The sequence below is a fragment of the Aspergillus undulatus genome (genome assembly GCF_047715775.1).
Source record: "Aspergillus undulatus strain CBS 261.88 unplaced genomic scaffold BDV17scaffold_42, whole genome shotgun sequence".
NCBI classification, from domain to species: domain Eukaryota; kingdom Fungi; phylum Ascomycota; class Eurotiomycetes; order Eurotiales; family Aspergillaceae; genus Aspergillus; species Aspergillus undulatus.
In genome coordinates this window covers 109,774-137,174 of record NW_027396646.1, presented here as the reverse complement: position 1 = coordinate 137,174, position 27,401 = coordinate 109,774, and the positions used below count along the sequence as shown (strand labels likewise).

General features: G+C 50.5%; 12 protein-coding genes across 12 annotated transcripts; 9 read left to right on the top strand and 3 right to left on the bottom strand.

Moving 5' to 3' along the window:
* Nucleotides 1-249: 249 nt before the first annotated feature.
* BDV17DRAFT_153396 (TRAPPII-specific subunit TRS120) lies at nucleotides 250-5,343 on the bottom strand. Its single transcript, XM_073754526.1, has 3 exons — nucleotides 4,961-5,343; nucleotides 3,877-4,865; nucleotides 250-3,822 (listed from the first exon to the last, which is right to left on the bottom strand). Exons 1-3 carry the CDS (start codon nucleotides 5,124-5,126, stop codon nucleotides 553-555), a joined length of 4,425 nt encoding a protein of 1,474 aa, XP_073613328.1. The 5' UTR covers nucleotides 5,127-5,343; the 3' UTR covers nucleotides 250-552.
* Nucleotides 5,344-5,557: 214 nt separating this feature from the next.
* Nucleotides 5,558-11,191, top strand: BDV17DRAFT_153311 (histidine kinase-like ATPase domain-containing protein). Its single transcript, XM_073754521.1, has 3 exons — nucleotides 5,558-5,929; nucleotides 6,000-11,036; nucleotides 11,092-11,191. The coding sequence occupies exons 1-3, from the start codon at nucleotides 5,802-5,804 to the stop codon at nucleotides 11,165-11,167; spliced, it is 5,241 nt and encodes a 1,746-aa protein (XP_073613327.1). The 5' UTR covers nucleotides 5,558-5,801; the 3' UTR covers nucleotides 11,168-11,191.
* A 9-nt stretch (nucleotides 11,192-11,200) lies between these two features.
* On the top strand, nucleotides 11,201-11,592 carry BDV17DRAFT_153307 (uncharacterized protein). Its single transcript, XM_073754520.1, has one exon. The coding sequence runs from the start codon at nucleotides 11,280-11,282 to the stop codon at nucleotides 11,493-11,495; it is 216 nt and encodes a 71-aa protein (XP_073613326.1). The 5' UTR covers nucleotides 11,201-11,279; the 3' UTR covers nucleotides 11,496-11,592.
* Nucleotides 11,557-14,529, top strand: pabA (aminodeoxychorismate synthase pabA). The gene has a single exon (XM_073754522.1). It carries the CDS (start codon nucleotides 11,690-11,692, stop codon nucleotides 14,150-14,152), a length of 2,463 nt encoding a protein of 820 aa, XP_073613325.1. The 5' UTR covers nucleotides 11,557-11,689; the 3' UTR covers nucleotides 14,153-14,529.
* Nucleotides 14,380-15,946, top strand: med6 (mediator complex subunit MED6). The gene is made up of 3 exons (XM_073754525.1): nucleotides 14,380-14,702; nucleotides 14,770-15,131; nucleotides 15,190-15,946. The coding sequence occupies exons 1-3, from the start codon at nucleotides 14,606-14,608 to the stop codon at nucleotides 15,703-15,705; spliced, it is 975 nt and encodes a 324-aa protein (XP_073613324.1). The 5' UTR covers nucleotides 14,380-14,605; the 3' UTR covers nucleotides 15,706-15,946.
* Nucleotides 15,947-16,985, top strand: BDV17DRAFT_153315 (LOG family protein). Its single transcript, XM_073754523.1, has 2 exons — nucleotides 15,947-16,075; nucleotides 16,140-16,985. Exon 2 carries the CDS (start codon nucleotides 16,252-16,254, stop codon nucleotides 16,894-16,896), a length of 645 nt encoding a protein of 214 aa, XP_073613323.1. The 5' UTR covers nucleotides 15,947-16,075; nucleotides 16,140-16,251; the 3' UTR covers nucleotides 16,897-16,985.
* A 5-nt stretch (nucleotides 16,986-16,990) lies between these two features.
* pre5 (proteasome core particle subunit alpha 6) lies at nucleotides 16,991-18,118 on the bottom strand. Its single transcript, XM_073758570.1, has 3 exons — nucleotides 17,939-18,118; nucleotides 17,767-17,878; nucleotides 16,991-17,690 (listed from the first exon to the last, which is right to left on the bottom strand). Exons 1-3 carry the CDS (start codon nucleotides 17,974-17,976, stop codon nucleotides 17,058-17,060), a joined length of 783 nt encoding a protein of 260 aa, XP_073613322.1. The 5' UTR covers nucleotides 17,977-18,118; the 3' UTR covers nucleotides 16,991-17,057.
* A 47-nt stretch (nucleotides 18,119-18,165) lies between these two features.
* BDV17DRAFT_269362 (Vps55 family protein) lies at nucleotides 18,166-19,285 on the top strand. Its single transcript, XM_073758569.1, has 3 exons — nucleotides 18,166-18,457; nucleotides 18,516-18,729; nucleotides 18,844-19,285. Exons 1-3 carry the CDS (start codon nucleotides 18,419-18,421, stop codon nucleotides 18,975-18,977), a joined length of 387 nt encoding a protein of 128 aa, XP_073613321.1. The 5' UTR covers nucleotides 18,166-18,418; the 3' UTR covers nucleotides 18,978-19,285.
* Nucleotides 19,286-19,345: 60 nt separating this feature from the next.
* BDV17DRAFT_153318 (uncharacterized protein) lies at nucleotides 19,346-21,024 on the top strand. Its single transcript, XM_073754524.1, has 2 exons — nucleotides 19,346-19,538; nucleotides 19,589-21,024. The coding sequence occupies exons 1-2, from the start codon at nucleotides 19,487-19,489 to the stop codon at nucleotides 20,959-20,961; spliced, it is 1,425 nt and encodes a 474-aa protein (XP_073613320.1). The 5' UTR covers nucleotides 19,346-19,486; the 3' UTR covers nucleotides 20,962-21,024.
* A 216-nt stretch (nucleotides 21,025-21,240) lies between these two features.
* BDV17DRAFT_269360 (UPF0220 family protein) lies at nucleotides 21,241-22,335 on the top strand. The gene is made up of 4 exons (XM_073758568.1): nucleotides 21,241-21,444; nucleotides 21,506-21,766; nucleotides 21,904-22,001; nucleotides 22,068-22,335. The coding sequence occupies exons 1-4, from the start codon at nucleotides 21,346-21,348 to the stop codon at nucleotides 22,129-22,131; spliced, it is 522 nt and encodes a 173-aa protein (XP_073613319.1). The 5' UTR covers nucleotides 21,241-21,345; the 3' UTR covers nucleotides 22,132-22,335.
* A 376-nt stretch (nucleotides 22,336-22,711) lies between these two features.
* On the bottom strand, nucleotides 22,712-23,406 carry fes1 (Hsp70 nucleotide exchange factor FES1; the record flags this gene model as incomplete). The annotated part of the gene is made up of 2 exons (XM_073760325.1): nucleotides 22,712-22,954; nucleotides 23,023-23,406. The coding sequence occupies 2 exons, from the start codon at nucleotides 23,404-23,406 to the stop codon at nucleotides 22,712-22,714; spliced, it is 627 nt and encodes a 208-aa protein (XP_073613318.1).
* Nucleotides 23,407-25,381: 1,975 nt separating this feature from the next.
* act1 (actin) lies at nucleotides 25,382-27,375 on the top strand (the record flags this gene model as incomplete). The annotated part of the gene is made up of 4 exons (XM_073763929.1): nucleotides 25,382-25,430; nucleotides 25,630-25,660; nucleotides 25,724-26,495; nucleotides 26,546-27,375. 4 exons carry the CDS (start codon nucleotides 25,382-25,384, stop codon nucleotides 26,774-26,776), a joined length of 1,083 nt encoding a protein of 360 aa, XP_073613317.1. The 3' UTR covers nucleotides 26,777-27,375.
* Nucleotides 27,376-27,401: the final 26 nt, after the last annotated feature.

The following is a 27,401-nucleotide window of genomic DNA, read 5'->3' as shown; positions in this document are numbered from 1 at the left end:
GTATATGGCGGGCTAGATCTACAGATCTGCCCAGCATCATAGACAAACCCGAAGCCTCCCACATATTGGGCTGAAATGACCTTGACCAGCGAAAATCTACTCGTCACGACGAGATCTTTGGCTGGCTTTAACCCCGCACTGCTGTCGTCCTGGCTTGGGCTATGGACAGGAGAATGACTAATGAGAAAGATGATGAATACCGTGGAAAGGTCAATGACTTGTGATAGAGGATATTATGTCATTGTCTAGGGTATGTACATTGACTGGTATCAACCAAACAAATCTATCTATATGATATAGACAATCAATCAAGAGTCATATCTAGGGTCCGAAAAGAGCCCTCTGAGCAGAAACAACCCCATATCTTTATCTCCAACATCGACCCGCAACCGACAAGATGGCATCAGTACATATGGCATACATTATTCAGTGTTCAAGCATCACGACTGAGCTCCCAGGCCAGTATCACAAAGTTCAAAGAAGCTGCTATCATTCCAATCATAACCGCTGCCATTGCTGTAAAGCGAGAAAATCCATCTATCTTTCTGGCCGTTAATCATGAGCAGTCATAACACAAGTTTCTCTAGCATGCCAGATGCGTCGTTTCTTAGCCATATCCACGCCAAACGTGTCTGTAAGGAACACTTCATCCGAAGCAGGCGCAGACGCATGCTCTTTCCCATCGCTCTCAGCTGACGGCGACGGACGCAGAAGGCGTAATTCCTCAACTGTAGCGCCAAAATCGTACTCGCCTCGGCAGAGGATCGTGACTCCGACTGTGGCGGTGGTGCTTTCGCCGCTGCCTAACGTGGGCAGCACTTGCTGCAGCATGCCTGTCCAGGCGAGGCGTCGGGGAAGATCGAGCGCAACGTTGCTCGGTTGGTTGCGGAGGCTGGGCTGGAGGCGGAGAAGGGGCTGGATGGGTCTGGAGGAGCGATTGTGGACAGTCACGGTAAGGTCTAGCATTTCGCCTGTTGCGACTTTGTACTTTGATTTCCCTGTTTGTAGGACTCCGTCCTCGGCGCTTCCCGTGAAAGAAGGCTTCAGCATAAAGGTCGTCTCGACATCTTCGAGTCGGAATGCATCCACCATGCGCGCGTTGAAGCGCATATTTCTTAGGTCAATTGTCCCTACACGACCGCCCAATGTCTCTTTCCAAGATCCGCTCACTCTCTTGAGGAGCTCTTCGCGATACCAGAATGCTTCACGCGCCGCCGCTTCAGCATCAAATGTAAGCTTATGCGCGCTGACAACAAACTGTCTCTTGGATCCTGTTTTCAGAGAAGGAATCGAAGCGTGAGGGTTTTGTACGTAAACACGGGGTAGAACCAGGACGAAGCGTGACATCTGGCCCGGTTGAAGAACCTCGCGCAGTGTATATTTGCCAGCTTGATCAGTTGTCTCGGCGCTCTCTGTTGACTCCACTGATCGGTCGTTGACGTCTAAAGCCACTGATAATGGATTCGGCCAAGCGTTCCGAAGGTCAAGGAGAAGAATGCAATGGTCAGAGCCATATGTCCCTCGCGCTAGGTTAGAAAGCACCGTTGAGAAATGGTCGCTGCTGCTGCTGAAATCTAACGCTTCTGAGACTGCGCTGACGGCATGATCGACGTCCGCCTTTTGACTATCTGACCATGCAAAGTCACTACTGAAGGGAATTATATCACATCGTGCCACTTCCACGCTTGCATTAACCGTTGCCGTGAGCGGAATGAATAACTGCCTCGTATAAAAGACGTCTGGCAATGCGTCGTATGAGACTCCGATGCTGGAATAATCGATCTGCACGGTAGCTTCTTGCAATCCAGGGTTTCCAGTGACATCAATGGTAAAGGTCGCACTTTCTCCCGCTGGGATAGAAAAGTCGCTGGGGTTTTTACTCTCTCTGCGCCAATGCAGGGCTGGTCTTGTAAGCTTAAGTGCTAATTCGTACACTTCAACTGGAAGCAAGTCCTTGTTGCTCAATGCCGTCTGTATTTGTTTCGTCGATGAATCCTGAAAAGTGAACAAGATGAAATCAAGGTCGCAGAATGAGGTGTTGCGCAGCGTAATGCTGAAAGATGATCTCTCGCCCTCAAGTACCATAACCGCGGACTGGGGCAACGACAAAGACTCTATAACGAGCGACGGCTGCGGCCGGATCACCTTCACCTCACAAGAGGAAGTTTCAGGTCCTTTCTTTGAAAGTGGCTTCCCATCCTTTGAGAACGTTGAGCTCCAAGATAGCGGGCGATCTGTTGAAGGTCTCTTGGCCGCTAAGCCAGTTCGTTTGAACTTCAGCTCAATATCAGGCTTCCAGAGGTTTTTGAATATAGGAAAGCTTCGCTCCCTACAATGTCGGACCTTCACAGAACAGCCGGTTACCTTCAACGACCCTTGTTCGTGTGCTATTCCATACACTGTGATGTCTTGAAGACACAGTGGTGGGAGAAGTACCCACTCCGCCACAGCATCAAGAGGCACACCTTCGCTTTCAAGGCGAATCCGCTCAATTTCGACTTCAAATTCGTAGGGATTTTGTAGGGTGACCTGAAATGCTGCATGTTCGCCGGCAACCACGAGCAGCTCTGAGGCCTTGCCAGATCCTTTAGAGAAGGGATTATACAAGAAGGGATCTTTCGTGGACTTCTTGCTGGTCGCAGTAACAGCATCAAGTTCCGACTTGGACCGATGAACTGGCCTTTGAGGATCGGATAGCGACAGCAACTCAACGCCGCGAACTAAAAAGTCATCCCAATATTCGGCTTCAAGGCCTGCTACACCAAGCCGATTGGCGGCACCAACAGTTCGTTTAATGTTATTCAGAAGGCGAACCTGCTCATCCGGTTGCAGGCACGGTGCGGTGTACGATAACCTGGATAGCATGAGATCTCCACGGATAGTTTGCAGGAGCTCAACAGTAAATCGCAGAACGCCTCCAAAATCTGGAAGCGCTTCACATGAGTTGATGCACATTTTAAGCACATCAATCTTAAGGTTCAAGTCACCATAACGATCCAAAACGATGTGCCGAAAAGCCCGTTCCGCGATCGCTGATACCGAATCATACTCGGTGATCTGGGAGTCACTAGTGTTTCCGGACCTTTTTTTTCCGTGTTCGGTCCAAGATGAGGACTGCACACCGTATACCTCGCCTATTATAGCAAGAAGCGAGCGCATGCTGCGATCCATATTTCCTGGGCCCACATCAAGAGCGTTGATGTCGAAAGCAGTGTCGCTGAGAGACGATAGCCCTGCCGCAGGGTGAATACCCACTTCAGCGGCCCCAAGTTTGCGTGCTGTCACCAGGGCTGGAACCATGATAGACAAGAGCTCTCTCAGAACGAAAGCTTTCTTTCTCGGCAAGTCGAGCGTATTCAATACAGACACAACGCCAATCAAGATGGGTATAGCGTCTGTTGCAGGCAAATCTGAGCCAGCGGAAAGTGGTAACGCCCGGAACAGGAAATTCGCAATTTCGTTTTTTCGGAGTATTATAAGCCCTCGAGGAGGCTCTGGCCGAACCAAGAGTTCAAGCGGCTCATTCATAACGATGTGCTTCAAGGCATTGTCATCCAACGCACCGTCGCGGATGCGTGTTGCCACTAATAATCTGGATAGACGAATGACCGTTTCAGAAAAGACAAGCTGGGGAAGAGGTTCGTCGGTGATATTGGCTGCACGATTATAAAGGTTCAGAATATTGTTTGCTAGGTCAGGCAAGAGGTTCGAGAGATTCTGAAGAGAGATGATTCGATTCCCGGCGGAAGCGGCTGAATCGAAAACAATTGCTGCCGTTGCCTTGGACGATTTGTCGGCAACAGGATAGCAAATAGGAGGTACCTATAGGCGAACAACTTAGAAAAAAGTCTTCTTCGATACAAGGTAGTGACAAACCTGGAAGTCCATGCCCGCCCAAGCAAACATCAGTAAACAAAGGAGAATTGACTCGAGGGCTTTCGCATGCCAAACGTAGTCGCTGCTTGCTCTAGCGTTTGATGCAGCTTCGACAAGTTCCTTCAATGCATCTGGCCATCTTCCTGACTGAAGGAAAAGGGTTCCTATCACGACCCCAGAGCGCCCCTTTATTCGGTTCTTTGTCCTATCTGTAGCACTAAGACCACTCACCGACATCCGATCCCGACTATGCTCTTTTGACGACGATAGAGAACCAGCTTTCCCGAGGGTGGTATTGGAACGACTAGCCAGCTGTATGGATCGAGTTATTTCATCGAACGTCGTGGGTGTTTCATGATCTTCAGGCGCCGGAGAGCTTTGGCTGGAGCCTTGAGTTGTATCAGGAGTCCCGTTCGGATCTGGAGAAAGCTGCGCAGGCATCGTCATCCTATGGAATAGCTTGTCCGTTGGGCGTCGGCGCAAGTCAGGCCCACGATGTGGTCCCCAGGCAGAAGCTTTCGGGGAATCAATGGTTGGAATGCTCTGGATTGTTTTCGCGAATTCGTCCATCTCGGAAAGGAGAAGAGACGTGATATCGCACAGTACAGTTTTCATCGTAGTAGCCTTGGAGGCTTGCGGAGGCGGAATCCACAGAACATTGTCGGGGCCATTGGAAACTTTGCTGACACTTGCATGGTCGAATATCAGAAGCTGATGTACCAGCGCTCTCGGGTTCTTTTCTTGCAGTAGTTCGAGTTCCTGTTGAAGCTGGTCTAGTCCTTCTGGTGTCGGTGTGTTGCCGTTGCTGGACTCGCGACCATTCTGGTCTGCGCTGCTGGAAAGCTCAGACCCATCAGCTATCGCAAGCACAACTAGCGGCTCTCGGAAAATCTCGAATGGGTACAGCTCTAGGTGTGATATCGGAGGCATGGAGAAGGAGAGGTCGTATAGGATAATGCCTGTCGGGAATGCTAGCGGAGAGAACATATCTATGATAGCAGGGAATCAAGCGTCAGTGAATCGGTTCTTGCGAAGTTCACAACACGCCATATCAAACCTCATACTGGTGTTCCGTATAACTCACTTCGGTTGGGCCGCGCATCGGGGCTAATGTCCCCCAAGCGGACGACATTTTCGGCCTGGAGCCTCGCGGCGAAACTGAGGAATCGAGATCGCTTGATCCGGCCAACAGGGAGAACCAATGCTCTTAGGCGCGCGGGCGCAATGGGGGAGAGAGGGTCGACGCCCATCGTGGCATCTGAATGGAGACAATGCGGAGGCAGTCGGGCGTCATGCACGGGACTGCTTCCAACGGTGTGTACACGAATGCCGAGAAGTCATGCGAAGCGATGTAGATACTAGAATCGTTGACTGAAGCACACGGTCGGCCGCTATTTTGGTCACCCTGACTCCCGGTGGACAGCTGCAATGAAGCTTTTGCTGCTATAGGAAAAGCAGCAGGAAAATGGTAGTTTGACTCGGCCTCGGAGTACTCCAACTCGCAGCGCCGCAGCTGTGCTGTACCGCTGGTCCCCGAGCGGCGGAGACCTAGACCCCGTGACCGAGCTCCCCGTGTTGGGGCACCACTAGTGACGCTGAGTCAGCTGGGCACCCTCCGACGATAACGAGACTGATAAGCCGGAGCATTGATTGAGCCTCCGCCTCGAGCATCATCGAAGATTCCATCATCAATAACAATGGATGGCAAATTATGCTTTCGGAACGCTTTTCCTTTGTAGTTCCATGACGAGGCTGATGACTGTCACTTTCTCTCGCCCTTCAGCTCCGTCTTGCTTTTGTGTTTCCCCATTTTTGGATATTCTGCCGCCACCGTCTGGTTGAATTGAAACAACATCGTCAAATCGCTTAGAGTCCATTTTTTTGAAAAACAATAGTCCTGGCTGCCAAGACCTTGATACCGCACCATGGTGCAGAAGATCGACTTCAGCGCGCTCAAAGCGCGTACCATGGGATCCGGGGCAGACGAGGAAGCTGTCACCGTAGATACCCGTGGCCTCATTTCAAAGGTCCTTGCGAGATATTCTGGACGCTGGTCGGTGGCCCCTCGATTGAAGACTATACTTTTGCTCTCGATATATAGCAGTTACTGACATATGGCGAAGGACTGTTCTGCGCGAGATGATACAAAATGCAGCTGACGCCAACGCCACAAAAGTCACTATCAAATTCGAGACTCTACCGTCCACCACAGTTCCCCTGCCTTCCTCTCCTGATGACACCACAGCTATGATCAAGCACACGATATCCCATCATACTCTTAAGCGTCTTTTGATTTCCAACAACGGCCTTCCCTTCAGCGAAAAGGATTGGGCTAGATTGAAGCGTATTGCCGACGGAAATCCGGATGAAACGAAGATTGGGGCTTTTGGCGTCGGTTTCTACAGTGTCTTTGACGATTGTGAGGAACCGTTTGTATCTTCTGGTACGGACGCTATGGCGTTTTACTGGAAAGGGAACGCCTTGTTTACTCGTCGCCTACAGCTGGGCGAGAAAACCAACCCTGAAACAACATTCGTCTTAGACTATCGCAATGATACCTCTCCGGTTCCATCGCTGATGCAGCTATGCCAGTTCCTGTCCAGTAGTCTTACGTTTGTCAACCTTGAATGTATCGAGCTTTGGCTTGACGACTGGGACGTGCTTCGCCTAGCCAAGAAGGCAGCCCCAAGTACCACTCTCGCCATACCAAGAGACATTGAAACGAAAACGCAAGATGGGTTGATGAAGGTTACGAGTGTCACAAGAGAGGTCGCTCAGGTCGATGCTGTCTGGATGCGCGCAGTCGAATGGAATCCGAATGCAAGTATATTTCGCGAGGGTATCCGTGACACTACCACATCGCTACGCAGCTTCTTGTCTAGACTCACCCAAACTTCGTCTGAAAAGCCGATCGAGAGCGAGAAGAAGGAAGCGACCAGTCAGTCCGGTGACTTGGCCAAGACCTCAACAGCATCTGTGTTCCTGCATATTAATACCGCAAGTATTCAGGCTTCTATCAGCCAGTCACTGAGCAGCGAACTTGAGCGAGCCACACGAAAACCGCCACCTAAGAAAACATCAATCGCCGTGCTGACACCTTCATATGATACAAGCCAAGCGTCTGCGGCTTCAGGGTCACAATCAGAATTTCTATCATCCATCCTTCCTTCGAAAGGTGGCAGAGTCTTCATTGGGTTCCCAACGCAGCAAACAACCGGCCTCAATGCTCATATCTCTGCTCCTTCTGTAATTCCAACCGTGGAACGAGAAAGCATTGATCTGAACACGAGGTACATCAGCAAATGGAACATGGAGATGCTGAGGGCAGCGGGTATAGTCTGTCGAATCGCTTGGGCGGCAGAGATGGCCACTATACAGTGCAGGATACAATCTGCCAAAGACCCGTCAAAGCAGTCAAAGATTCGAAAAGAAGACATTGTGAATGTGCTTCCTGAGGCTATTCATACGGCGAATCAATTTGTGTTTCGCGAGTCTACACCGTCATCGTTGCTTGGACAAACAATGGAGGACGCCTTCTGGACTTGCAACAAGAACGCTTCCATCGAGGTGCTTTCAACCTGTGGCGTTGCCCAAAACCACCGAGTGCGCGTAGCGGCAAAGGATTTAACTTTCATAGATTCTATACCGGTTCTGCCAGATGAATTCGTGGAGGGTTCGAAAGAATTCGTCAAAAAGTTGACAATGCTGGGGCTTGTAACTGAAGTTACGGTCTCTGACATCAAACGTGAACTCGAGACAAGTCCACTACGCGCTTCTCAGATTACCGAGTTTCTCAACTGGCTGGGCCGACGAGCCATTTCGGGCCAACTAGATCTGTACTCTGTGAAAAGCATACTCAATGTTGCAGTAGCTTCAACCGATGATGAAAATGGCAATGCCACTGGCTTGATCGTTTTCTCTGAAGTGTCGCTCTTCCTGAACCCCCAACGCATACCAGCCGACCTACCCTTGCCACCCACCGTGATGCCGTTCAAGTATACGAAATCTCTGGCCAAGAGAGAGCTCGACTCATTCGATTGGCAAGAGTTGCAAATAGTTCCTTGGTTGAGTTGGCTTGTCAGCAACTCTGGGAACCGAAATGTTCTCCCCCTAACCCAGGATATCACACAGACCTCGACCTTCGCAGCGCAGGTGCTCCCAGTTATATCAAAACAATGGGAGAGCTTGGGCCAGTCGTCAAAGCAAGACGTGATCAATCAGTTACAGGTGCATACAATAATTCCTACTCGCGTCGGCATGAAGCGCCCCAGTGAAACATACTTTCCCTCCGTCCGCCTGTTCGACGATTTGCCTGTCATCCATGGACTCCAGGGAGTGAAGGAAAAGTTCCTAGCCGCCCTGGGTGTACGGAAGACCGTCGAGCTTGGTGTCATCTTTGAGCGCCTTCTGAATGCCCCCGCTGCGTCTGATGAAAAATCATCCAGCCAGGGGAAATGGAGCCATGTCGATCTTATACGGTATCTCGCATCTGTCAGCAATGATATCCCTGCCAGTGATATTAAAAGGCTCAAAGACACCAGTTTTTGCACGGCGGAGCCGAGCACTGGTCGCGAAGGCTCGAAAACTCTGGACCGGAAACGCTATGAAGTTCAGGATCTCTTCGAGCCCAATGACTCTTTGAGAGCTCTCGGTCTTCAAGTCATTGAGTGGCCCGGGAATTTCATCTCTAGTAGCAACGAGGGCAGATTTCTGTCTAGACTGGGCCTCCGGAGCTGCCCCACGGCTATTGAGGTAGTACGGATTATGGCTAAGGCGGCGGCCTCGAATGACAGGATCTTGCATGGAAAAGCCATGTCATATTACGTTGCTGAATACGAATCAAATGGCTATGGCGTCTTCGACTGCAATTCGGTAACCGATCCGTTTCTGCCGATCGAAAAGCCGAGTAGCTTATCCGCGGAAACTCCGAAAGACCAGCAGTACAGCATTAGTGGGCCGGGGAAATGCTATACGGACGATGGTGCTGCCTTGTTTGGTTTCAACATTCTCCGCAAAGATCTTCATCGTCATGCTTCCAAGCTCGGTGTCAAACAGCATCCCAAGCTATCAGATTGCCTTGATACCTTGATCCGTAGAGCACCATCTACAAAACGAGAAGCAAGACTGCTTTTTGGATATCTCGCCGGAAGGGTGTCTGAACTCACCTCGCGAGATATAGACCGTGTTGGGAAAGCTGAGATCGTACCGGTCCATATTGATGACAAGGATTCTCAGATTCGCTCGGTGCGACGTGTAGCGCCCAGGCTTTGTTACCTTGGAGAGGGCGAAGACTACAAAGACTTGTTTGACTTCGTGGACTTTGGCCAGGAAGCAAACCTCTTTTTGATGGCTGTTGGATCAAAGCGAGAACCGACCAAAATAGAACTTGCGCAAATGGTAGTCAGGGAGCCGGCCAGGATATCCTCTACCCTTCAGAGCGCCGAAAGGTATCTCAAATTGCTGAGAACTCTCGCGGAGGATATGGCTGTTCTTAAGAAGAACAAAGAGCTTTTCCGGGAGATGAGAAAATCCGCATTCTTGCTGGCGAGCAGAGAAATCACCTTGACCACGGAACAGACTAGGAAAGAAGTCAAGAAGAGCGTCGAGATTTCCGATGATGAAGACGAAGCCGAGGAAGAGGGTATCAAAGAATGGACGTTGACCTCGGCGGACAACACAATCGTCGTGGATGATTACCAGAGTTTTGTTCAGTTCAAGGATCACGTATTAGCTGCGCCTCAGGAAGAGGTGCTCGAGAACTTCTACATTGCTCTAGGAGCAGTACCGCTGAGCCGCATTGTGGAAGAGCGGGCTCATTGGGGAGCACTTGCTCCTGATCAGCGTCCTGCTATCAAATTGCTGAAGCTGATCAAAGAACGGTCAAGGCTATTCCTCCATGACCAGCCTCCCGAGGGAATCCGACATGACAGTCGTTGGCTTGACCAGAACCTCAAAGTTGAAGTCGTACAGTCCATTGCCATTGCCCGGTTTTTGAGGGATCGCCGAATATCCTACAGGCAGGAAAGGAAAGCGATAGTTACCGAGGTCCAAGGAGAACATGTCATGCGAATATGCCCCGGCCGGTATGATTTCTACGAGATCAGTCAAGCGCTTTCGCTATTGATTTTCAACCGCCCTAAGCTCCATTCTTCGCTCACTCTGGAAATGCTACTAAAAACCGATTTATTGGAGCTGAAAGGGCGTGGTTATAACGTGGAACGCATCCTAAAACAAAAGGCCCAGGAGGCTCGAATCGCAGAGGATCGGCGTCAGAAGCAGGTCGAGGAGGAACGCCGGCTTTTGCAGGAGAAGGAAGCCGCGTTACAAAAGGAGGCTCAAAACTTGGCGCCTGAGAAGCAGGGTCCAGGTCCGATGCCTGGCGTATTCCCGGACTCTCCGTCGTCGAAGCGTCCACGGCCCGGCTCTCCGTCGGAGACTACGACGGAGACTACTAAAGAGAAGCGCAATGGTCTGTTTTCCAACTTCACCAAACATTTTAAGGATGGAAACCGATCGTCCTGGAACCCCTTTAGCGATACTCAAACTCCATCAGCGCCTGAAACCCCCAAGGAGCTTCCTCCTGCTCCGCAGCCAGAAAAGCCCAAAGAACCATGCCCTGCGGCGCCGGTAACTGTCAGCTCACCTCTTAAGCTGCAGAAGGAACTGCATTCCGCGGTCCAGTCCAGCCGGGTCCATGGCACGTCCAATGTCTCCTCCAAGCCGCAGACAGATCAGATCAATGAACTGAAGTCTTATTGTGACGAGAAGCCCGGCCATGAGCTCGAATTTGTCGCCACACTTCCTTCTCAAGTCAATATTCTGTTTGCCAAGTCGGTAACAGATCGTTCTGCTTTCCTGTCCCAGAACAGTTATGGGATGAACATGTTTGGCTCTATACTTTTGGACTGCGCCGACGTTTTCTCTCTGCGTCCCGATAGTTTGAGCATTTTCCATGACCCCAAGTCAAAGTCGATTGCATTCAATCGAACCGGCAGTATCTTCTGCAATTATCATTACTTCCAGAACCTACACGAGAAAGCACTCCTTCAAAGCGCGACTCCAGACCGGGCTGAAGCTACGGTCTACTGGTGGGTGATTCTCTGCCATGAGTTGGCGCACAATCTAGTTTCAGACCACAGCTCCGCCCACAGCTATTACACGTATGTTGCAACGCTCCTGCTATTGTGGTCTTCGCCTGTTAACCTTTTGCTGCAGAGAGAGTTTTGTCAGCCAGTACTTCCCTAGGGTCACAGCCAAACTCGCCACCACACCAGCTAAGAGTCAGTCTTGAGCAACGACATAATGATAAATAGGTAGAGCTGTCATATGTAGATTGGATTCACAGTGTGAGCATATAAGCATATAGACTTGCTTGGGTTGTCTTTACATATACGATCCCCTGAATGACAGCATGTGTTCTAGAATTGTTCTCGGCAGCCGTTGATGGGAAGAACGGGACACCGGGTGGAACCATAAAGACTCCACTGGTCCTTGCTTTTTCCCCGGAAATCTTCAAGTTTTCGCCGCTGCCGCCACCAAACATCATCCATCAAGTCTCCTCGGTCTTTCTTTTGTCGAAGAGACGCATCTTCGTCATGGACATCTCATCTCCAAAATAAGCCATGGTGATTACTGCTGCCGGTCATCCTTTAGTGTCAACCCGGAGATTTCTGCTAGAGGAGGCCGATCTTTTCCCTCTTACAATCTACTACTTCGCCTCCATACTATTTACTCTTTACATGCATATCCTATTTTGATACCCATATTCCTTCAAATTTTGACTCGTTTGTTCCGCCCACGAGGCCGATTTATAATGGCGCCGCTACTAGGTGACTGGACGGCGTCGAGCACTGGACTTGACATGCAGGATGACCAGGATGCCCGGCAGAAAAGCATACTTTACATCGACGCCTATGATTCTTTCTCCTTCAATGTGGTCGCGATGCTGGAAGAGGTCCTTGGAGCGCGGGTTACAGTAATGATGATTGATGCGGAATGGCCGGATGGCAACATACTGGAATTTCTCCAACACTACGATGCAGTTGTCTTGGGACCAGGGCCAGGGGACCCCAACGTCCATGACGATGTTGGCGTTATGGCAGATATTTGGAACATTAGCAGTGCGAATATGCTGCCCGTTCTAGGCATTTGCCTTGGTTTCCAGAGTTTGTGTCTTCATCATGACATTCCTATTGGGCGATTGCCGGAGCCTCTGCACGGGCAAGTTCATCGGATTACGACGGCTCAGAGGGATATTTTTGAGAACGTACAAGATCTGGAAGTCACTCTTTATCACTCACTATACGCCATGCTCGACACTCAGGTCAAATCAAGTCCGCCAGGTGGGACTGCGTCTCTCGATTCGGATCTTGATGTCCTCGCTTGGTTTTCTATTCAATTAGATGGTTCCTCTTCTCCAGAAACATGGATTCCAATGGCTGTACGGCATAAGGTCAAGCCTTTTTGGGGCGTGCAGTTTCACCCCGAGTCTTGCAAATCTGATCGGGAAGCATGCAATGAGCTCCTGCGCAAGTGGTGGGACATGTCTGTCAAATTCAATAAGACACATGATCGTGAAGGATACGGAAGCTTACCTACCGATATCATCCGGCCTGCAATGGGGCAGACTAGCTTCCCGGACATTGCTTACACGATGGTCAACTGGAGTGCGTCCTCCTCCGGCCATTCCGCTTCTCGATCCCTAGCCGCATGTCAACTGGATGCTGAAGGTATTTGCGAGCTCTTCAATGATCCAGGGCTTCCAAGTGTACTGTTTCGGTCAAATGAAAGGCACAGTATCATATCTGTGCCAAGTCCGGGAAGCTGGAGGCTCGAATACTTTATTCCGCGGCATTGTCTAAGATTGCAGAAGATGCCGCTTGGCTTGGGCTCACGCGATTGCTTGAAGGCGGATAGTACGGAAATCGAAGCTATCTTGTCAGTGTCTCAACTTTGGGGTATTTCGAGGTACCTGATGGACTTGAAGAAAGTTGAATCTGGAGACGCCGGGGTCCCGTTTTGGGCAGGGTTCCTAGGCTACTTCTCCTACGAGCTAGGACTGGCTTGTTTGGCTCATCCGAAACACGAGACTGAATGTCTTCGAGACGATTCTTGCTCTCAGGAAAATACCGGTGACGAAGATCCACCGGATGTTAGTCTCCTGTGGACGGACAGGAGCATCGTAGTTGACAACGAAACGGGCAAAGTTACCGTGCAGTCAACTAGGGAAGAAGATGATCTACCAGCTGGCTGGTTAGATCAGACTCTGAAAACCTTGAAGAGTGCCCCCCAGTCGTCAACATCTGCTAATTCCATCGCCGACGAGGAGTTTCTCGATTCTATTCTGAGGGGCAGGACAATTCAGTTCCCCAGTGAACATACCTACCTAAATCAGGTTGAGGCGTGCAAGGATGAGCTAAGAGCAGGCGAGTCATACGAGTTATGCCTTACGTGCGAGACATCCATCACTTTACCCTCTCCAGACACCACTATTCAGCGCATACAGTTCCCATGGAAATTATACAAACGGCTTCGGAGATACAATCCTGCTGCATTCAGTGCCTTCGCGAGACTGGGAAATGTCAAGATTGTCAGCAGCAGTCCCGAGTGTTTTCTCAACTGGGACCGAGACTCGACATTGGAGATGAAGCCGATGAAGGGAACAGTGAGGAAGTCCGACGACATGACAATGGAGCGCGCACAAAAAATCCTCGGATCAACAAAAGAAATGGCCGAGAATCTCATGATTGCGGATCTCATACGCCATGATCTCTACGGCATATGCGGTGCCGGAAACGTTCATGTAGAAAAGTTGCTTGAAGTGGAGGATCACGGGCGAGTCTACCAAATGATAACCCACGTCAAAGGACATGTTGACCCTACACGGCCTGGATATGCCGCCAAAAACATGCCGCAGTCACACTCGTCGAACATGTGTGGATACGGACTCACGGCGCTGCAGAGGTGTCTACCACCAGGCTCGATGACCGGCGCTCCAAAAGAACGATCTTGCATGCATCTTTCCTCAATAGAAGGCCGGAAGCGCGGGATCTACTCTGGCGTCATGGGCTTTCTTGACCTCGGAGGGGGAGGAAGTTTCTCAGTCTTGATTCGCACGGCATTTACTTCCTCTGAAGATCAAGACGATATTCAGAAATGGCGCATTGGTGCCGGCGGGGCTGTGACTATGCTGAGCAGCGCCGAAGGCGAGTGGGATGAAATGCTTACCAAGCTACGGACTGTCTGTGGCATATTCATGCCCTCCAGGGAGGAATAGGGCCACAAGCGGGCTGTATAACGTCGCTATCCTCCTCTACCAAATTTTCTTATCATCAGCATTTAGATGTACATTTGCATGGCACTACCTTCAACAGTTGCCATTGAACGATTGATGTGAACTATAAGTTAGACGTGATAGACCGGTGGGATTCAACATTCAGCGTGGGAATTGGCGTTTTGGTTGTATTTTCAACAATAATATTCAATGATGTCTGACTCACCTCAGACTTCGATTACATAGAAAATAATAAAATATCTTTCATACTACAGTGTGCGCCTTCATTTATGTTTCACTGTACCCTGCGTGTACATGCAAACAGTGCAAACAGACCATCTACTCCGCGGAGGCTCAAGGCAAGCTCTCTTCAGAGCTGCACATTTTGCAACTAACAAACCAACTCTCTAATTATTGCGGTGACTTCGTTCATCCTAAAGAGCTGTGACAATCAGTATGGCAGATATGCAAGATCCCTCCTCATTAGAGGAAATCCTCTGGCGATCCCCGTCCCACGTCCAAATGATGGGCGGATATCTGCATTCGAACAACAGTAGGGATCTTCCTCACTGAAACCTCCAGTTTCCCGATTGATGCAATTAATCGTATCTCCTGGCTAGTCCTCTTCTACTTCGCCGAGTCGCCCTTCTTCGATGCTACCTCGAACAACGCCTCTCTAGCCATCCAAGCCAACTACAACGAAGCCTTTCGTCATTTCGTGGAGACAAGAGAAGCCTTCGAGGGCCGGCTGAAGACCATGCAAGGCCTGGAGTTCGTGGTTGGCTATGACCCGTTACAGGCTGCAGCAGGCGGTGGTACTCAGTTTGCGCATGAACCGTCCAACGTTTGGGTGATTCGGAAGCAGATGAGGCGGAAACGATCTGGGTATGAGGACGAGGTTACGGTTCTGGCTACGTTCTTCGTGGTTGCGGATTGCATTTATATGGCTCCTTCGGCTGCTAGTGTGCTGGGTAATAGGATTGTATGTTGCTACATCCCGACGTTTCTCGTCTCAGAACTAACATTGCTGGGTCATATAGCTTTCGGCGGTGACGTCTCTGACGAGCTTGCTTAAGACTGCTTCGACATTGCCCAATTTCACCCCGTCACAGGGACACACATACCTTCCACCAGCGCCCAAGCCCACAGATACCAGCCAACCAGGCGTACAGACGCAAACAAGCAAAGAGAACACACCCATGCCCGACGCTGGAGCAGCAAACAAATCGTTCACCAGCACACAGAGCGGCACTGGCTCAACGGTCAGCGACATGAGGTCTCTGGCGGAATCATTTCAGCTTTTGGCTAAATATGGGGATGAGTACATGGACGAGAGCCCATTGATGGGCGAGCCGGGATCGTTCATTCTGTCTAGGGCCGCGGACACAGATCGAGGCGCGGCCTCAAAACAACAACAGGCACATAGCACCACCGTTCCACCCCGGATTGGGACGCCTCAAGCTAAGGTTGACACGCCGGGCAAATCATCCGATAAAGGCAGCGCTGCAGAGGAACCCAAGTTACGAAGGAAAAAGAGCAAACCTCCTGGGAGTTAGCCTTAGTGTACATTGACTTTGTGATACCCGCTGCCAGCAACTCATGCATATAGGCCTAAGCAAAGTGTATCTCGTGATATGTAGTTGCCTGAAGATCACCATCCACTGCAGCTGAGCATTGGGTAGATAGGCAGTTACTTTCTTTTCCACGATGCCTTGTTACGACCCCATATATGAGTCATCCTTTTACCAATTTTAATGAAGCCCCAGGATTCGCCCTCTCCAGACTCCGGCAACAGAATATAAGAACGGCTCTTACTTCCCCAATCTTTAATTTATATAGGATTTTCCCTTGAGCCTCAAACCCAATTGCACCACATCGAGCAAAAATGGCTACCACCGACCCCAAACGCCCCGTCGTCTGCGTCTTGTAAGTCCAGAACCACCTTACCCCTCCCCGCCATCTACACCAAAATCCCGCTCACACCCCCCAGAACCCCCTCGAACCGCCCATTCACTCAGAGAAACCTCATCTAAAATATGCAAACTAACTAACCACCCCTCCCTACCAGCTGCGGCTCCCTCGAAGGCACAAACCCCTCACATATGGAAGCCGCCCGCGGGCTCGCGCGCATCTTCGCAGAGAACAACATCCAGCTCGTCTATGGCGGCGGCACAAAGGGTCTAATGGGCGAGATCGCACGCACACTCGTCTCGTTATCCGGTCCGCAATCCGTCCACGGCATTATCCCGCGCGCATTGGTGAGCATCAGCAACGACAACGACAAGCCGAAAGACTCTCTATCCGCCACGGGCAGCGGCAAAGTAGCCGAGCGCGTAGTTAGCGGAACAACCTCGCCAAACGGCATCCCAGATACAGAGTACGGCGTCACGACGGTCGTAGCGGACATGCACAGCCGGAAGCGGATGATGGCGGAGAAGGTGAAGGAGGGTGGTCCGGGCAGTGGATTTGTTGCTTTGGCGGGTGGGTTTGGCACGATCGAAGAGGTGATGGAGATGACGACGTGGAATCAGTTGGGGATTCACCATGTGGGCATTGTGTTGCTCAATATCGCGGGGTACTGGGATGGGTTGCTGGAGTGGGTGAGGAATTCGGTGAGGGAGGGGTATGTTAGTAAAGAGAACGGGGGGATTCTGGTTGAGGCGAAGAGTGTTGAGGAGGTTTGGCCGGCGCTGGTGAAGTATCAGGTTAGTGAGGGGAGGTATAAGCTTAAGTGGGAGGAGGAGTAATTAGAATAGAGGTATATATAGTCAGCATTACATAGAGCGGGCGACTATGGTTAGACAAGGTCAATTACGGATAATGATGAAGGCGCAGGACTGGAATTCAAATCTGTCGTATTATTCCCGGAATGAGCAGGCATTTTCATGTCTATGGCGTAAGTTCACATTTATGAATCAACCTCCATTGTCTCGGATTCTTTCGTCTCTCCCGCCTCCGACTTCTCCAAAGCCTCGAAGAGCGGTAGGAGTTGCTGTCCCTCATAGAGCTTGAAGCTCTCAACCTTCCCAGTCTCACTGTCCTGTCCTACCACACCAACGGATGTGTTGTCCACCGTCAACTCCTTATCTTGGGAGAGAGTCTCCTTGAGGGCCCGGAGACCATGAGTAACCAGCTCGTCCCGGCTAGACTCCGCGATCTGGTCTAGATTGCGCTCCAGGTAGGTCCGGGCCATCTGGGAGCGCGCTCCGATAGCGCAAGCAAGCATCTCCTGGGCCATGCCGGAGGGCTGGAACTCGAATAGATGAGGACCGGCTTCATCCACTCCTGCAACAAGCAGACCTACACCGTATGGCCGCTTTCCGTACTGTTGCGTGTTTGTTTGAGCACGGTCTGCGATCTGGTTGACGATGCGGTTGACGGGTAGGGGGCGACCGTAGGTCATGCGGGAGCCGAGACACTGTTGCTTCATGTAGTTGGATAGCACGCGGGCGTCTGATGCGAGACCGGCGATAGCGACGCCCATGTGCGAGTCGACTTCGATGATCTTCTTCTGATATGAGGACAGCTCTTCGGCGTTTCTCTAGAGATGCGATTCGACGTTAGGCACTGTGTGTCGTGTTTCCGGGATCGCTGATGAAGCTGATGGGGAAGCGAACCTTCAAGCCAACCAAGACGGCATGTGTCTTGTTGACCAGACCAACAACAACGGAACCCTGCTTCACTGCCTCTTGTGCATATTCAACCTGGAATATCCGACCTTGCGGAGAGCTTAATTGGAGCACAGGGGTTAGTTCAAGCGTCTTTGGAAGCTGACGGGGAAGCTCATACAAGGTGACCGCATCGTTGTCGTAGTTGTTCCTGAACATCCTGGAAGCTTGGGCGGGTGAAATCAAGATCAGAAGGCAAGTTTATCGTACTCGTGATAAAGTCCAGCAATTGGGAGACCGTGAGAGGGGAAAGGAGAAGGAAAGTTGATGCAGAGACCAGAGCGGAACAGCAGGCAGACAGCACTGACGCAGAACATGGAGTTCCAAACGAAGCTCCACGAAGGCTGGTGGTGGGCCTGGCCGCCTCAGGCCGCCAAGCCTCAGCTGCCGCCCGAATCCAACTTCAGTTGCCTCACGTCACCCGCATTCATTCATTGCTCCATTCAACGGTCAAGTCGATCACTTGAGGTCCTTTTGTTGATTTCGCAGTGATATCCTCTTGCCCTGTACCTACTTTCCGGTCGGTCCCTGTCCGCGCAAAGTTCCCAAGACCCCCTACGACATCTGCCCGCTGCCTGGAGCTTTCAGCGTCTCCGCAGTCATGACGGCCGGACTCAAAACAATCATCGCTCTCTCCTTTGTATGGCTAATCTCTGTCCTCTTGATAGATGCTTCCTAACTGATGTATTTGTCTCCAGGTCCTCGCAATCGGCTTTCTCCTCGTCATTCTCTCCTCGGCGCTCTGGCACAACTTCCTGCCGCTAACCGTTGTTGCGACCTACGTTATTGCGCCGCTCCCCAACTGGATCTGTTCACAATGCGCCAACCCTGACGACTTTATGGACAGCTCTGGCAATGCTGCTGCTGACTTTGGGCGTTTTCTGACGGGGTTCTTGGTGCTGATGGGTATTGGTATGTCAATGGATCTTCCTAAGCAATTGAGCCTATCAATTGTAGAGCGCTTTGCTTTTCATTACAATATATTGCTTGTCATGCTTTAGAGCTTGAGCTAATGTATACTCGCAGCCCTTCCTGCTGTTCTTGCGCACGCCGGTGCGATCCAAGTACCCGCCATGATCATGTCCATTTTCGGCGGCCTGTTGATATACGGAACGATCATCAGTTTCTCGATGTTCTTCCGCGAACAGGAAGAGTTTTAATTTGAGCCTGGGGCAAGGAAGGATTCAATGAATGAGTCGAAGCTTCATTACCGAAGCTCTAGACTGTTTTCTGGAAGGGAATGTCGCAATTGATGTAACCCATTATTCCCGACACTTATGATTATTTGTTTTCTCGACGTATACTGGGGGTTTGTTTTAATTTGGGCTTGACATGGTACTCCGTCCTTTGATTCACTGTCCGTTATTCGGCGATATGATTATTGATGTACTATAGCCATTTTTGCGGTTATTATAGAAATTGCAGAACTTACTAGTTTCCAATATACTGTGCCGATATATGGACTACCTAGGAAATTGGTCTGCATCGAAGCTTGAGCCTGGTCGTATGTTGCTCCAGATTCCAGGCGGGAGTATAAGATGTCACGTGACTACGCGCTTCTCATTTGGCTCGCGTCGTGTAAATCATGCACGCTTCCGATAACCAACATTAGACTTGGATCATGATGCGCTTTTGATATGCTCGCTGTTAGGTGTGGAGATTTTTTATTATGGATACCTGGTCCGGTGCGATTGCACTAGATGAGCAATCGCAACTGCGAGGTAAGGTTTGCATCGCGTCTGGGCTGGAACTGTGGATTGATCAAACCCAGGTCTACAGCTTGTCGATCGATCTGCTACTTGGCAGTCGGATATACTCAAGAGCAGTACTCTTGGTTTTCGATCTTTCGTCAATCCCGCACTTATACCCTTATATGCGCGCGTCGGTCCAAACCTCGAGCTCCATACAAATGATCCAGAGACCTCTCGATGGCTGAAACACAAACTGCTGGGCAAAATATGGTTGGAAGACGATGGCTTAGATCGCTTTCAGACAATTCTATGCCCAGTAGGGCTCCTCGTAAGTCTTGATGGCGCGACACGGCCAAAGGCTTCAGGGCTGGCATCTACCGACCTTCTCGTATACGGCATTCTTTCAACGACGACGTCATATGAACGGCCGCCCACGCCCCCAGTACCGTCCTTACCTGAGACCGAAGAAGCTGCATTTGGTTTCGTAAAGCAGGAATTAAGGATATATGCTACGCCAATTTCCGCGTCCCTCATCACCAGAGCACAGGCCCTTCCCAGCCGCGAAGAAAACTTAACGATCACTGGCCACGAACAAATCGCCGAGTTTCTTCCCGATATTCATTCCCCCAGCCCCAAGCGCAAGCGAGTGGCAACTCTATTTGACTCTGTGGCTCAGCATCACAAGAGAGTACGGTATAAGGGAGGCGAGGCTGTATCCCAGTTGATGGCTCAAAGCCTGCAACCTTCGCAACAGCTGCAATCTCATAGGATCAAAAGAGAGTCCGAGGAGCCTAGTCTTCCAATATTGAGCAAGATAGCTTCTCACCGGTCTCGGTCACTCTCGATTACTTCAAATCTGAACCCCAACAAACCGGTGGAACCTCGAGCTGACCACTCGCGACCTAGCAGCAGTCGGGGTCATGGAAGTCAGCTTTATTCCAAGAGAGGCGCTCCAGCATTAGGACTGTCAGCGGAAGCCCCTGTGCGAAGGCAAAGCGTGTTGCCTCCTGCTTTATTATCCTCCGAAGACAAGGAGCCTCTGTCCGAGCCGAAATCTGCAGAAACTATTCTTGCTGATAACAAAAACACGATCACCCGTACCATATTGACCTGTATGCGGCTGTATGGGTTTAACCGGACAGCCCGACCTGCATCTTCCGGCAAAGGCCTTTCTCATAACGAGACTGCTCACAACCCCATTGAAAGAAGGGACTTGCAGGCACCCGGCGACAGCATGGCTCATCCTGCTTCCAACTCGTGCACTGATGAAGATGAATTCAAAGCCATGTATCATGCAACCTATCGTGCATCAACATTTGCGCTGCGGAAATACCTAAGGGAGCCAACCGTGAACGGCGATGGAACAAATTCGATGCCGCCTGCTCTAGAGAAATCAAAGGCCATGACATATATTGATGGATTTTTGAAGCTATTTTGCGAGGAAGAGCACTGACCTGGCTGGTCCAGGCACGATGCTATGATGTAACGAAGAATATAAGCGATTTGCATCTTCAGGAGTTAGGCTCTGTATTAGATACACTGAATCAATACGTCCTGTAAAAATTCAACGTGATTGTCTGTATTGGATCATAATGATAAGCAACTAGTGTACGTTATGTTGATGGCGAAGCAGGGCGATCAGTATATACTCCGGAGCGGGATTTTCCGAGCTCCGGACAGCTGCACCATGACCCATCCATCGTCATCCAGCCTCCGGTCAGACAGGTCACAGAGCAGACAACACCGAGTCCGCGATTGCGACCATAATCACCAAGAACCCTTACTTCTCGAATCCTTTATCTGAATCACTCAGAGACACGTATATTTGCCTTTCACAATGGACGATTCAAGCAACCGCTTATTCCGCTTCTCCAAGCCGGAATGGCTCAACAACTCAACCGTACGCAACGCAGGCGTCTACGCATCAGGCGCACTGGTAAGTCTCAACATCACTAATAAACTACAAATATCATTCTTATTTAGACTCTGATATATAGTTCTCCCTCGGCTTCTTCTTCCTCATCGACGCCGCCGCCTTCTCACACAGCGACCGCAACGCCTCAGACGTACACGTTAAGTTCGTCGACTGGATCCCCGGCATCTGCTCAGCGCTCGGCATGCTCGTGATCAACTCGATTGAGAAGTCGCGCCTGCAAGCGGATAGCTTCAGTTACAGCGGGAACGGTGTTGCGTGGAAGGCACGGTTTGTGCTGTTCCTCGGGTTCGCGTTGCTTGCTGGGGGGTTGGCGGGGAGTGTGGTATGTTTTTATTCTTATACTGAAATATACCCTTATCCTTTGTGGCACGAGGTGTGATTTTTGATCTCTGGCTTTGGTTTTGGGATTTGGCCAGGATTGGTCTTTGCTGATCATTGTTTCTTCTTTCTCTGGTACAGACTGTTATGGTGCTCAAGTACCTCCTTAAGAATTATCCGCTGCCGACGCTTTACTTTGGGATTGCGAATGTCATTGCGAATGGACTGATTATGCTTAGGTGAGTTTTGTTTGGTTTCATGGTTGGTATGGGTTATTTGCTAACTTGGATTGCTTACCCCTACAGTTCCATCGTTCTTTGGATCTCTCAGAACATCGAAGACGACTACACCTATAATCTTGCGCTGTAGACACAAATCGCCATTAGCGTTGTTGGAGAGCATTCGTCGACCGGTACTTTACCCCGGGATGTCCCTATGATTCTAAATGACATGTTTTAATGCGCTCTTATTGAATCTGTTTGTACCACACTACATGTCTGTCTTATGATTGGCGTTGGCGGTGTTGCAAAATAATTGTTATTTTTGTTACTCCTATATAGCGCCAATATTCTGTATCCATCCGTTGCTATTCCCTGGTTGTAGAGCTGCTGAATGCATCTATCAGCAAAGCAGTAACAAGGCGCTAAATATCGAACAAAAGATGGCTCGGTCCCCTGCTGCTAAAGCCGAGACAGGTTGGTTCAGGCTGCAAAGGTAACGCGCCTTGTCACAGCGACTTTCTGAAACGATAGCGCCTGAAATGGCGGGAGCCTGTCCTTCACACGAGCTCTGCTGTCACGCTTTATCGGAGATAATAAGATTTCGAGAGATGAGGTCGTGTAAACCGCCTTCTTGTCATACAGCCATATCCTCATGACTTTCTTCATCGCGCACAAAATCGTAGGCATCAAGCTTGAATCTCTGTTCAAACATAGCTTTGCGCGTCCTCTTACGACGACGGGACAGGGTGCGCCCTCAGCTTGTTCATAATCGCATCGATGGCGTCCATGTCGCCGGCGTCGACCTTCCCAGTCGGATACCCGTCGGGCAGGTGCTTGACCAGTTCGTTGGTGCCTGGTTGATAATTACGGACAGCGGAGGAAAGTGCAAGAACGGCCTTCTTGCGAACGGCGGTGGCTTTATCCGTTGTGGCTAGCGAAACGAGGGTAGGAATTGCGTTCATGACAATGAGCTTTTCAGATACACGTTAGCAACTTGAACTTCTCACAGCTGGTGACGAAAGAGGGGAAGAATACACACCTTATCTTGCGCCTTCTCATTATTCTGCACCGCCGTCCCGATACACCAAGCCGCGTACCGCCTCATCTCACTCTCCTCATGACCCAGTAACTCAACAAGCGGCGTCCAAAGCCCCAACGGCTCCAAATTATTCGCATTATCAATCGACTCGACTAATTGTTCAAAGTTGTCGAAGGCGACCAGTTTATTCTCGAGATCGACTTCATCGGAGTGCAGCGCTTCCATGGCGGCTTTCATGAGGTCGGCTTCGGAGGGCCCGCCGAAGAGAGAGTTGAGCATCTCCGGTGTGATGTTTTGCGACGGCTGTGAGGGTGGCGCAGTGCCGTCGGCGTTTGTCGAGTTTTGGATTCCCCATTTGAGGAGGTTGTTCATGTTGGGATCCATTGCCATGGTGGTGGTATTTGTTCTGCGGTTCTGTTATATGAGCGAAGGTTTGGGTATGTTGCAAGGTTCAATGGTAATTGTAGACTGTATCCAATGCGATAGAAACGGGTTCGGACGCAGATTGTGTGATAATGAATACAGATGAGGGTTGTCAAAGTCAAAAAGGTCGGGAACTGAGGTTAGATGAAACCACAAAAACGGTTCTTGTCGGATCCAGACGCTTCACGCTCGCGCGATGACTTTCCACCCTATTCTACGCTAAGCAAAACGCTTAGTGGGCAATACCATGCAAGGAGCGCTCAGTGCACGGTGCCGTTGAATGTATGCTGGGCTCTAATTCGAATGCAGCCTCAACTTTATCTTGCTGGGCTGAAACTGTGCTTTGGTCGATTTTAGTGGTTTCATCTTCATGCCCGTATCTGTTACCCCGCCTTGCCCGAGTCCCGCGATGCTGTCATACATACCTACCCATGTCCATGCGGCTTAATATCGGTCGGACTTTGGATGCCGATATGTACAGAAGCGGGAAATTGCTGCGATGCTCATGATATTTCGTGGTTTGCAAATGTCACTATTTCGAGGTCTGAAACTCGACTGGTTTTACGCCGATAGTAGAACTAGTAGACAATGGCATTGTCGACTGGAGACTGGATCTGCAAAGTCGGTCAGCTAGACTCTCCAAACCAAGGTACATTACGAATACGAAAGTCTTGATAGCAAATTCCTCGAGTGTATACTGCGTCCTCAGTAGAAATGTAAATAATACCTACGCTTATAGTTTGTCGAGATAGCAGGGATACGCCGTACTAGAACAACCCCTCTTCAGGCACAGACCTTTCCGATTAAGGCGAGGGGTAAGAATCCGGAAGCCTGGAATCCTCTTTTTAGGCATTGGAATTCGGGGAAGCGCGAGTCGTCATCGTGCTTACTGGCTATCTTTCGTGCTGCGCGAATAGGAGCGACAACTGAGGGACCCTGTTCTTTGGGAACTGGAACACGCCGGGCTGAACCATCATCGCGGCCGTGGATTCCACGGTCTGCCCCACGAGGATTCATCATCTCACCTGCCCGGAGAGGACACCTCAGCTAGGCCCTGGAATGATAATCATTCTGCCTTGGAGGCAAAGGCAACAACCGTAGAGGCAAACCGTATAAAACCAATCAATTGGGCTTTCCTCGCCGGCATCAGCGACAGTTCAGACTTCAGACTGGAGACGCTGTGTGGCGGTGACAGACTGGGACCCTAACGACTCACTAAGCCCGTTTGGCGCCTAAGACAGTACTAGAGCATTGCAGAGAGGAACTCGTCCAGCCCCTTTCCCTCCCTCTTGCTTTCTGTTCAGTTCGAGAGCAACCAAGCTAGCTGGCTGCTGACTACTCCGCCTACCGCTCCCTCTGCCTCCTCCACCGGCCACCACCAACCGGCCACCACCAAACTCTCGACTCTCTCCCTTCTCTTCCTCCACTTTCTCACCCCAACAACATCCTCCTCCCATTTCCTTGCTCCGGCTATCATCTCTCCTCCTCCCTTTCTTCTTATCACCTTCTCGTTTCTTTTTCTCTTCGTTCTTCGTAGTCTAATCCACCCCTAGTCACCATGGAGGGTAAGCTTTCTGCCACCTAACGCCTTGCTTCCTCGCTTGTTCCCTCCCCCTCCCCTCCACTCCCTTCAGCTGTCAACCACGCGCTAACTCGTTCTTCTTTGTGTGTCTACAGAAGAAGTTGCTGCTCTCGTTATCGACAATGGGTATGTCTTGACTCTGTTTTCGATGGTGTCGTAGATGCCACTACTCTTCGTCGTCCCTGCATCCTCGCTCGCCGCTGGTCGCAATGATCTCTCCGTCGTCAGCATCTTGTTTAGGCATTGGCGTCTTTCATGAAGATGAACCATCCAAAATGATTAGCCTTAGCCATCCTACGTTCGCAATATATGGTCTGGTTTGATTTGCTGACTCCGAGCTCCTTTAGTTCGGGTATGTGCAAGGCCGGTTTCGCCGGTGACGATGCTCCCCGTGCCGTTTTCCGTAAGTCAACCCCTCAGTTTCCTTGTACAGTCCCTTCTCTTCTCAGTGCTTTTGTCACACCTGGCATCGAGTTTTCTCGATGAAAAAGTGTCCATTGTGCCCTTGGGTGGCGGTGGTCACTTCAGGCGGTGAACATCCCATTGTGTACCACGATTATATACATAAATTACTCGATCCGGATGCTAACTATGTTGTAAAGCCTCCATTGTCGGTCGTCCCCGTCACCATGGGTAAATCTCTTCAAGTGCATCCCTTATTGTCGAGCGGACGGTTCCCACTAACGCTGGAAACAGTATCATGATCGGTATGGGCCAGAAGGACTCGTACGTTGGTGATGAGGCACAGTCCAAGCGTGGTATCCTCACGCTCCGGTACCCCATTGAGCACGGTGTTGTCACGAACTGGGATGACATGGAGAAGATCTGGCACCACACATTCTACAACGAGCTCCGTGTCGCTCCTGAGGAGCACCCCGTTCTCTTGACCGAGGCCCCCATCAACCCCAAGTCCAACCGTGAGAAGATGACCCAGATCGTCTTCGAGACCTTCAACGCCCCCGCCTTCTACGTCTCCATCCAGGCCGTTTTGTCTCTGTACGCTTCCGGTCGTACCACCGGTATCGTCCTTGATTCTGGTGACGGTGTTACCCACGTCGTCCCCATCTACGAGGGTTTCGCTCTCCCCCACGCCATCTCTCGTGTCGACATGGCTGGACGTGACCTGACGGATTACCTCATGAAGATTCTCGCCGAGCGCGGTTACACCTTCTCCACTACCGCTGAGCGTGAAATTGTCCGTGACATCAAGGAGAAGCTCTGCTACGTCGCCCTTGACTTCGAGCAGGAGATCCAGACTGCTTCCCAGAGCTCCAGCCTCGAGAAGTCCTACGAACTTCCCGACGGTCAGGTCATCACCATTGGTAACGAGCGTTTCCGTGCTCCTGAGGCTCTCTTCCAGCCTAGCGTCCTTGGTCTTGAAAGCGGTGGTATCCACGTCACCACCTTCAACTCCATCATGAAGTGTGATGTCGATGTCCGTAAGGATCTCTACGGTAACATTGTCATGGTATGTACTTTCTTTGATTTATACCGTGTGCCGCACTAACGATTCAATAGTCTGGTGGTACCACCATGTACCCCGGTATCTCCGACCGTATGCAGAAGGAAATTACCGCCCTTGCGCCCTCATCCATGAAGGTCAAGATCATCGCTCCTCCTGAGCGTAAATACTCCGTCTGGATCGGTGGCTCCATTCTCGCCTCCCTGTCCACCTTCCAGCAGATGTGGATCTCCAAGCAGGAGTACGACGAGAGCGGTCCCTCGATCGTTCACCGCAAGTGTTTCTAAGGTATGGTTTTACGACGGTCCCAAACAGATGAACAACTATCTAACCAAGCCATAGCGCTTGCGATGTATCTTGTCGTTGTCGCGTATTTCCTGTTGTATTAAAAGATCAAATGGAGACAAACGGTGGCTCGCGAGCCGTCTCTAGCTCACACTAGGAAAAACGCCTGAGAAAGGAACTTTGATTTCAGTTGTGAATAGAGATGGTTTTGTTTGAGGACGTCTGTCGCTCGGCGCAGGGCAAATTCGAATGGCAGCTTGTGGGACTGAAAATGCGATGAAAACTGTACATGGGTTCTATTGCCAGTGCGGTGAAAGCTTCCTTTCATATAGTTCAATCCTTGTTTGAATCTGTTGTTTCATATTTGGACTGCTTTCTTTCTATCCTATGAAGTCTACCATCAAGCACTGCTGTCCAGTGTTTGATTCTCTGTGGAGCTGATGAGCGTCTCCCGCCACTTGTTCTTCTTGTTCTTTTATTTTCACCTGACCCTTTCCCTTGAACTCGTCGACCTTCTCTCCCCAGCGCATTACCAACAGCGAACTTGATATTAGTATAGTATGGAACAAGTAGCCAACAAAATACTTCCCAGTACAGCTCGTTCAGACACCTCCCTCTCAGGACAGA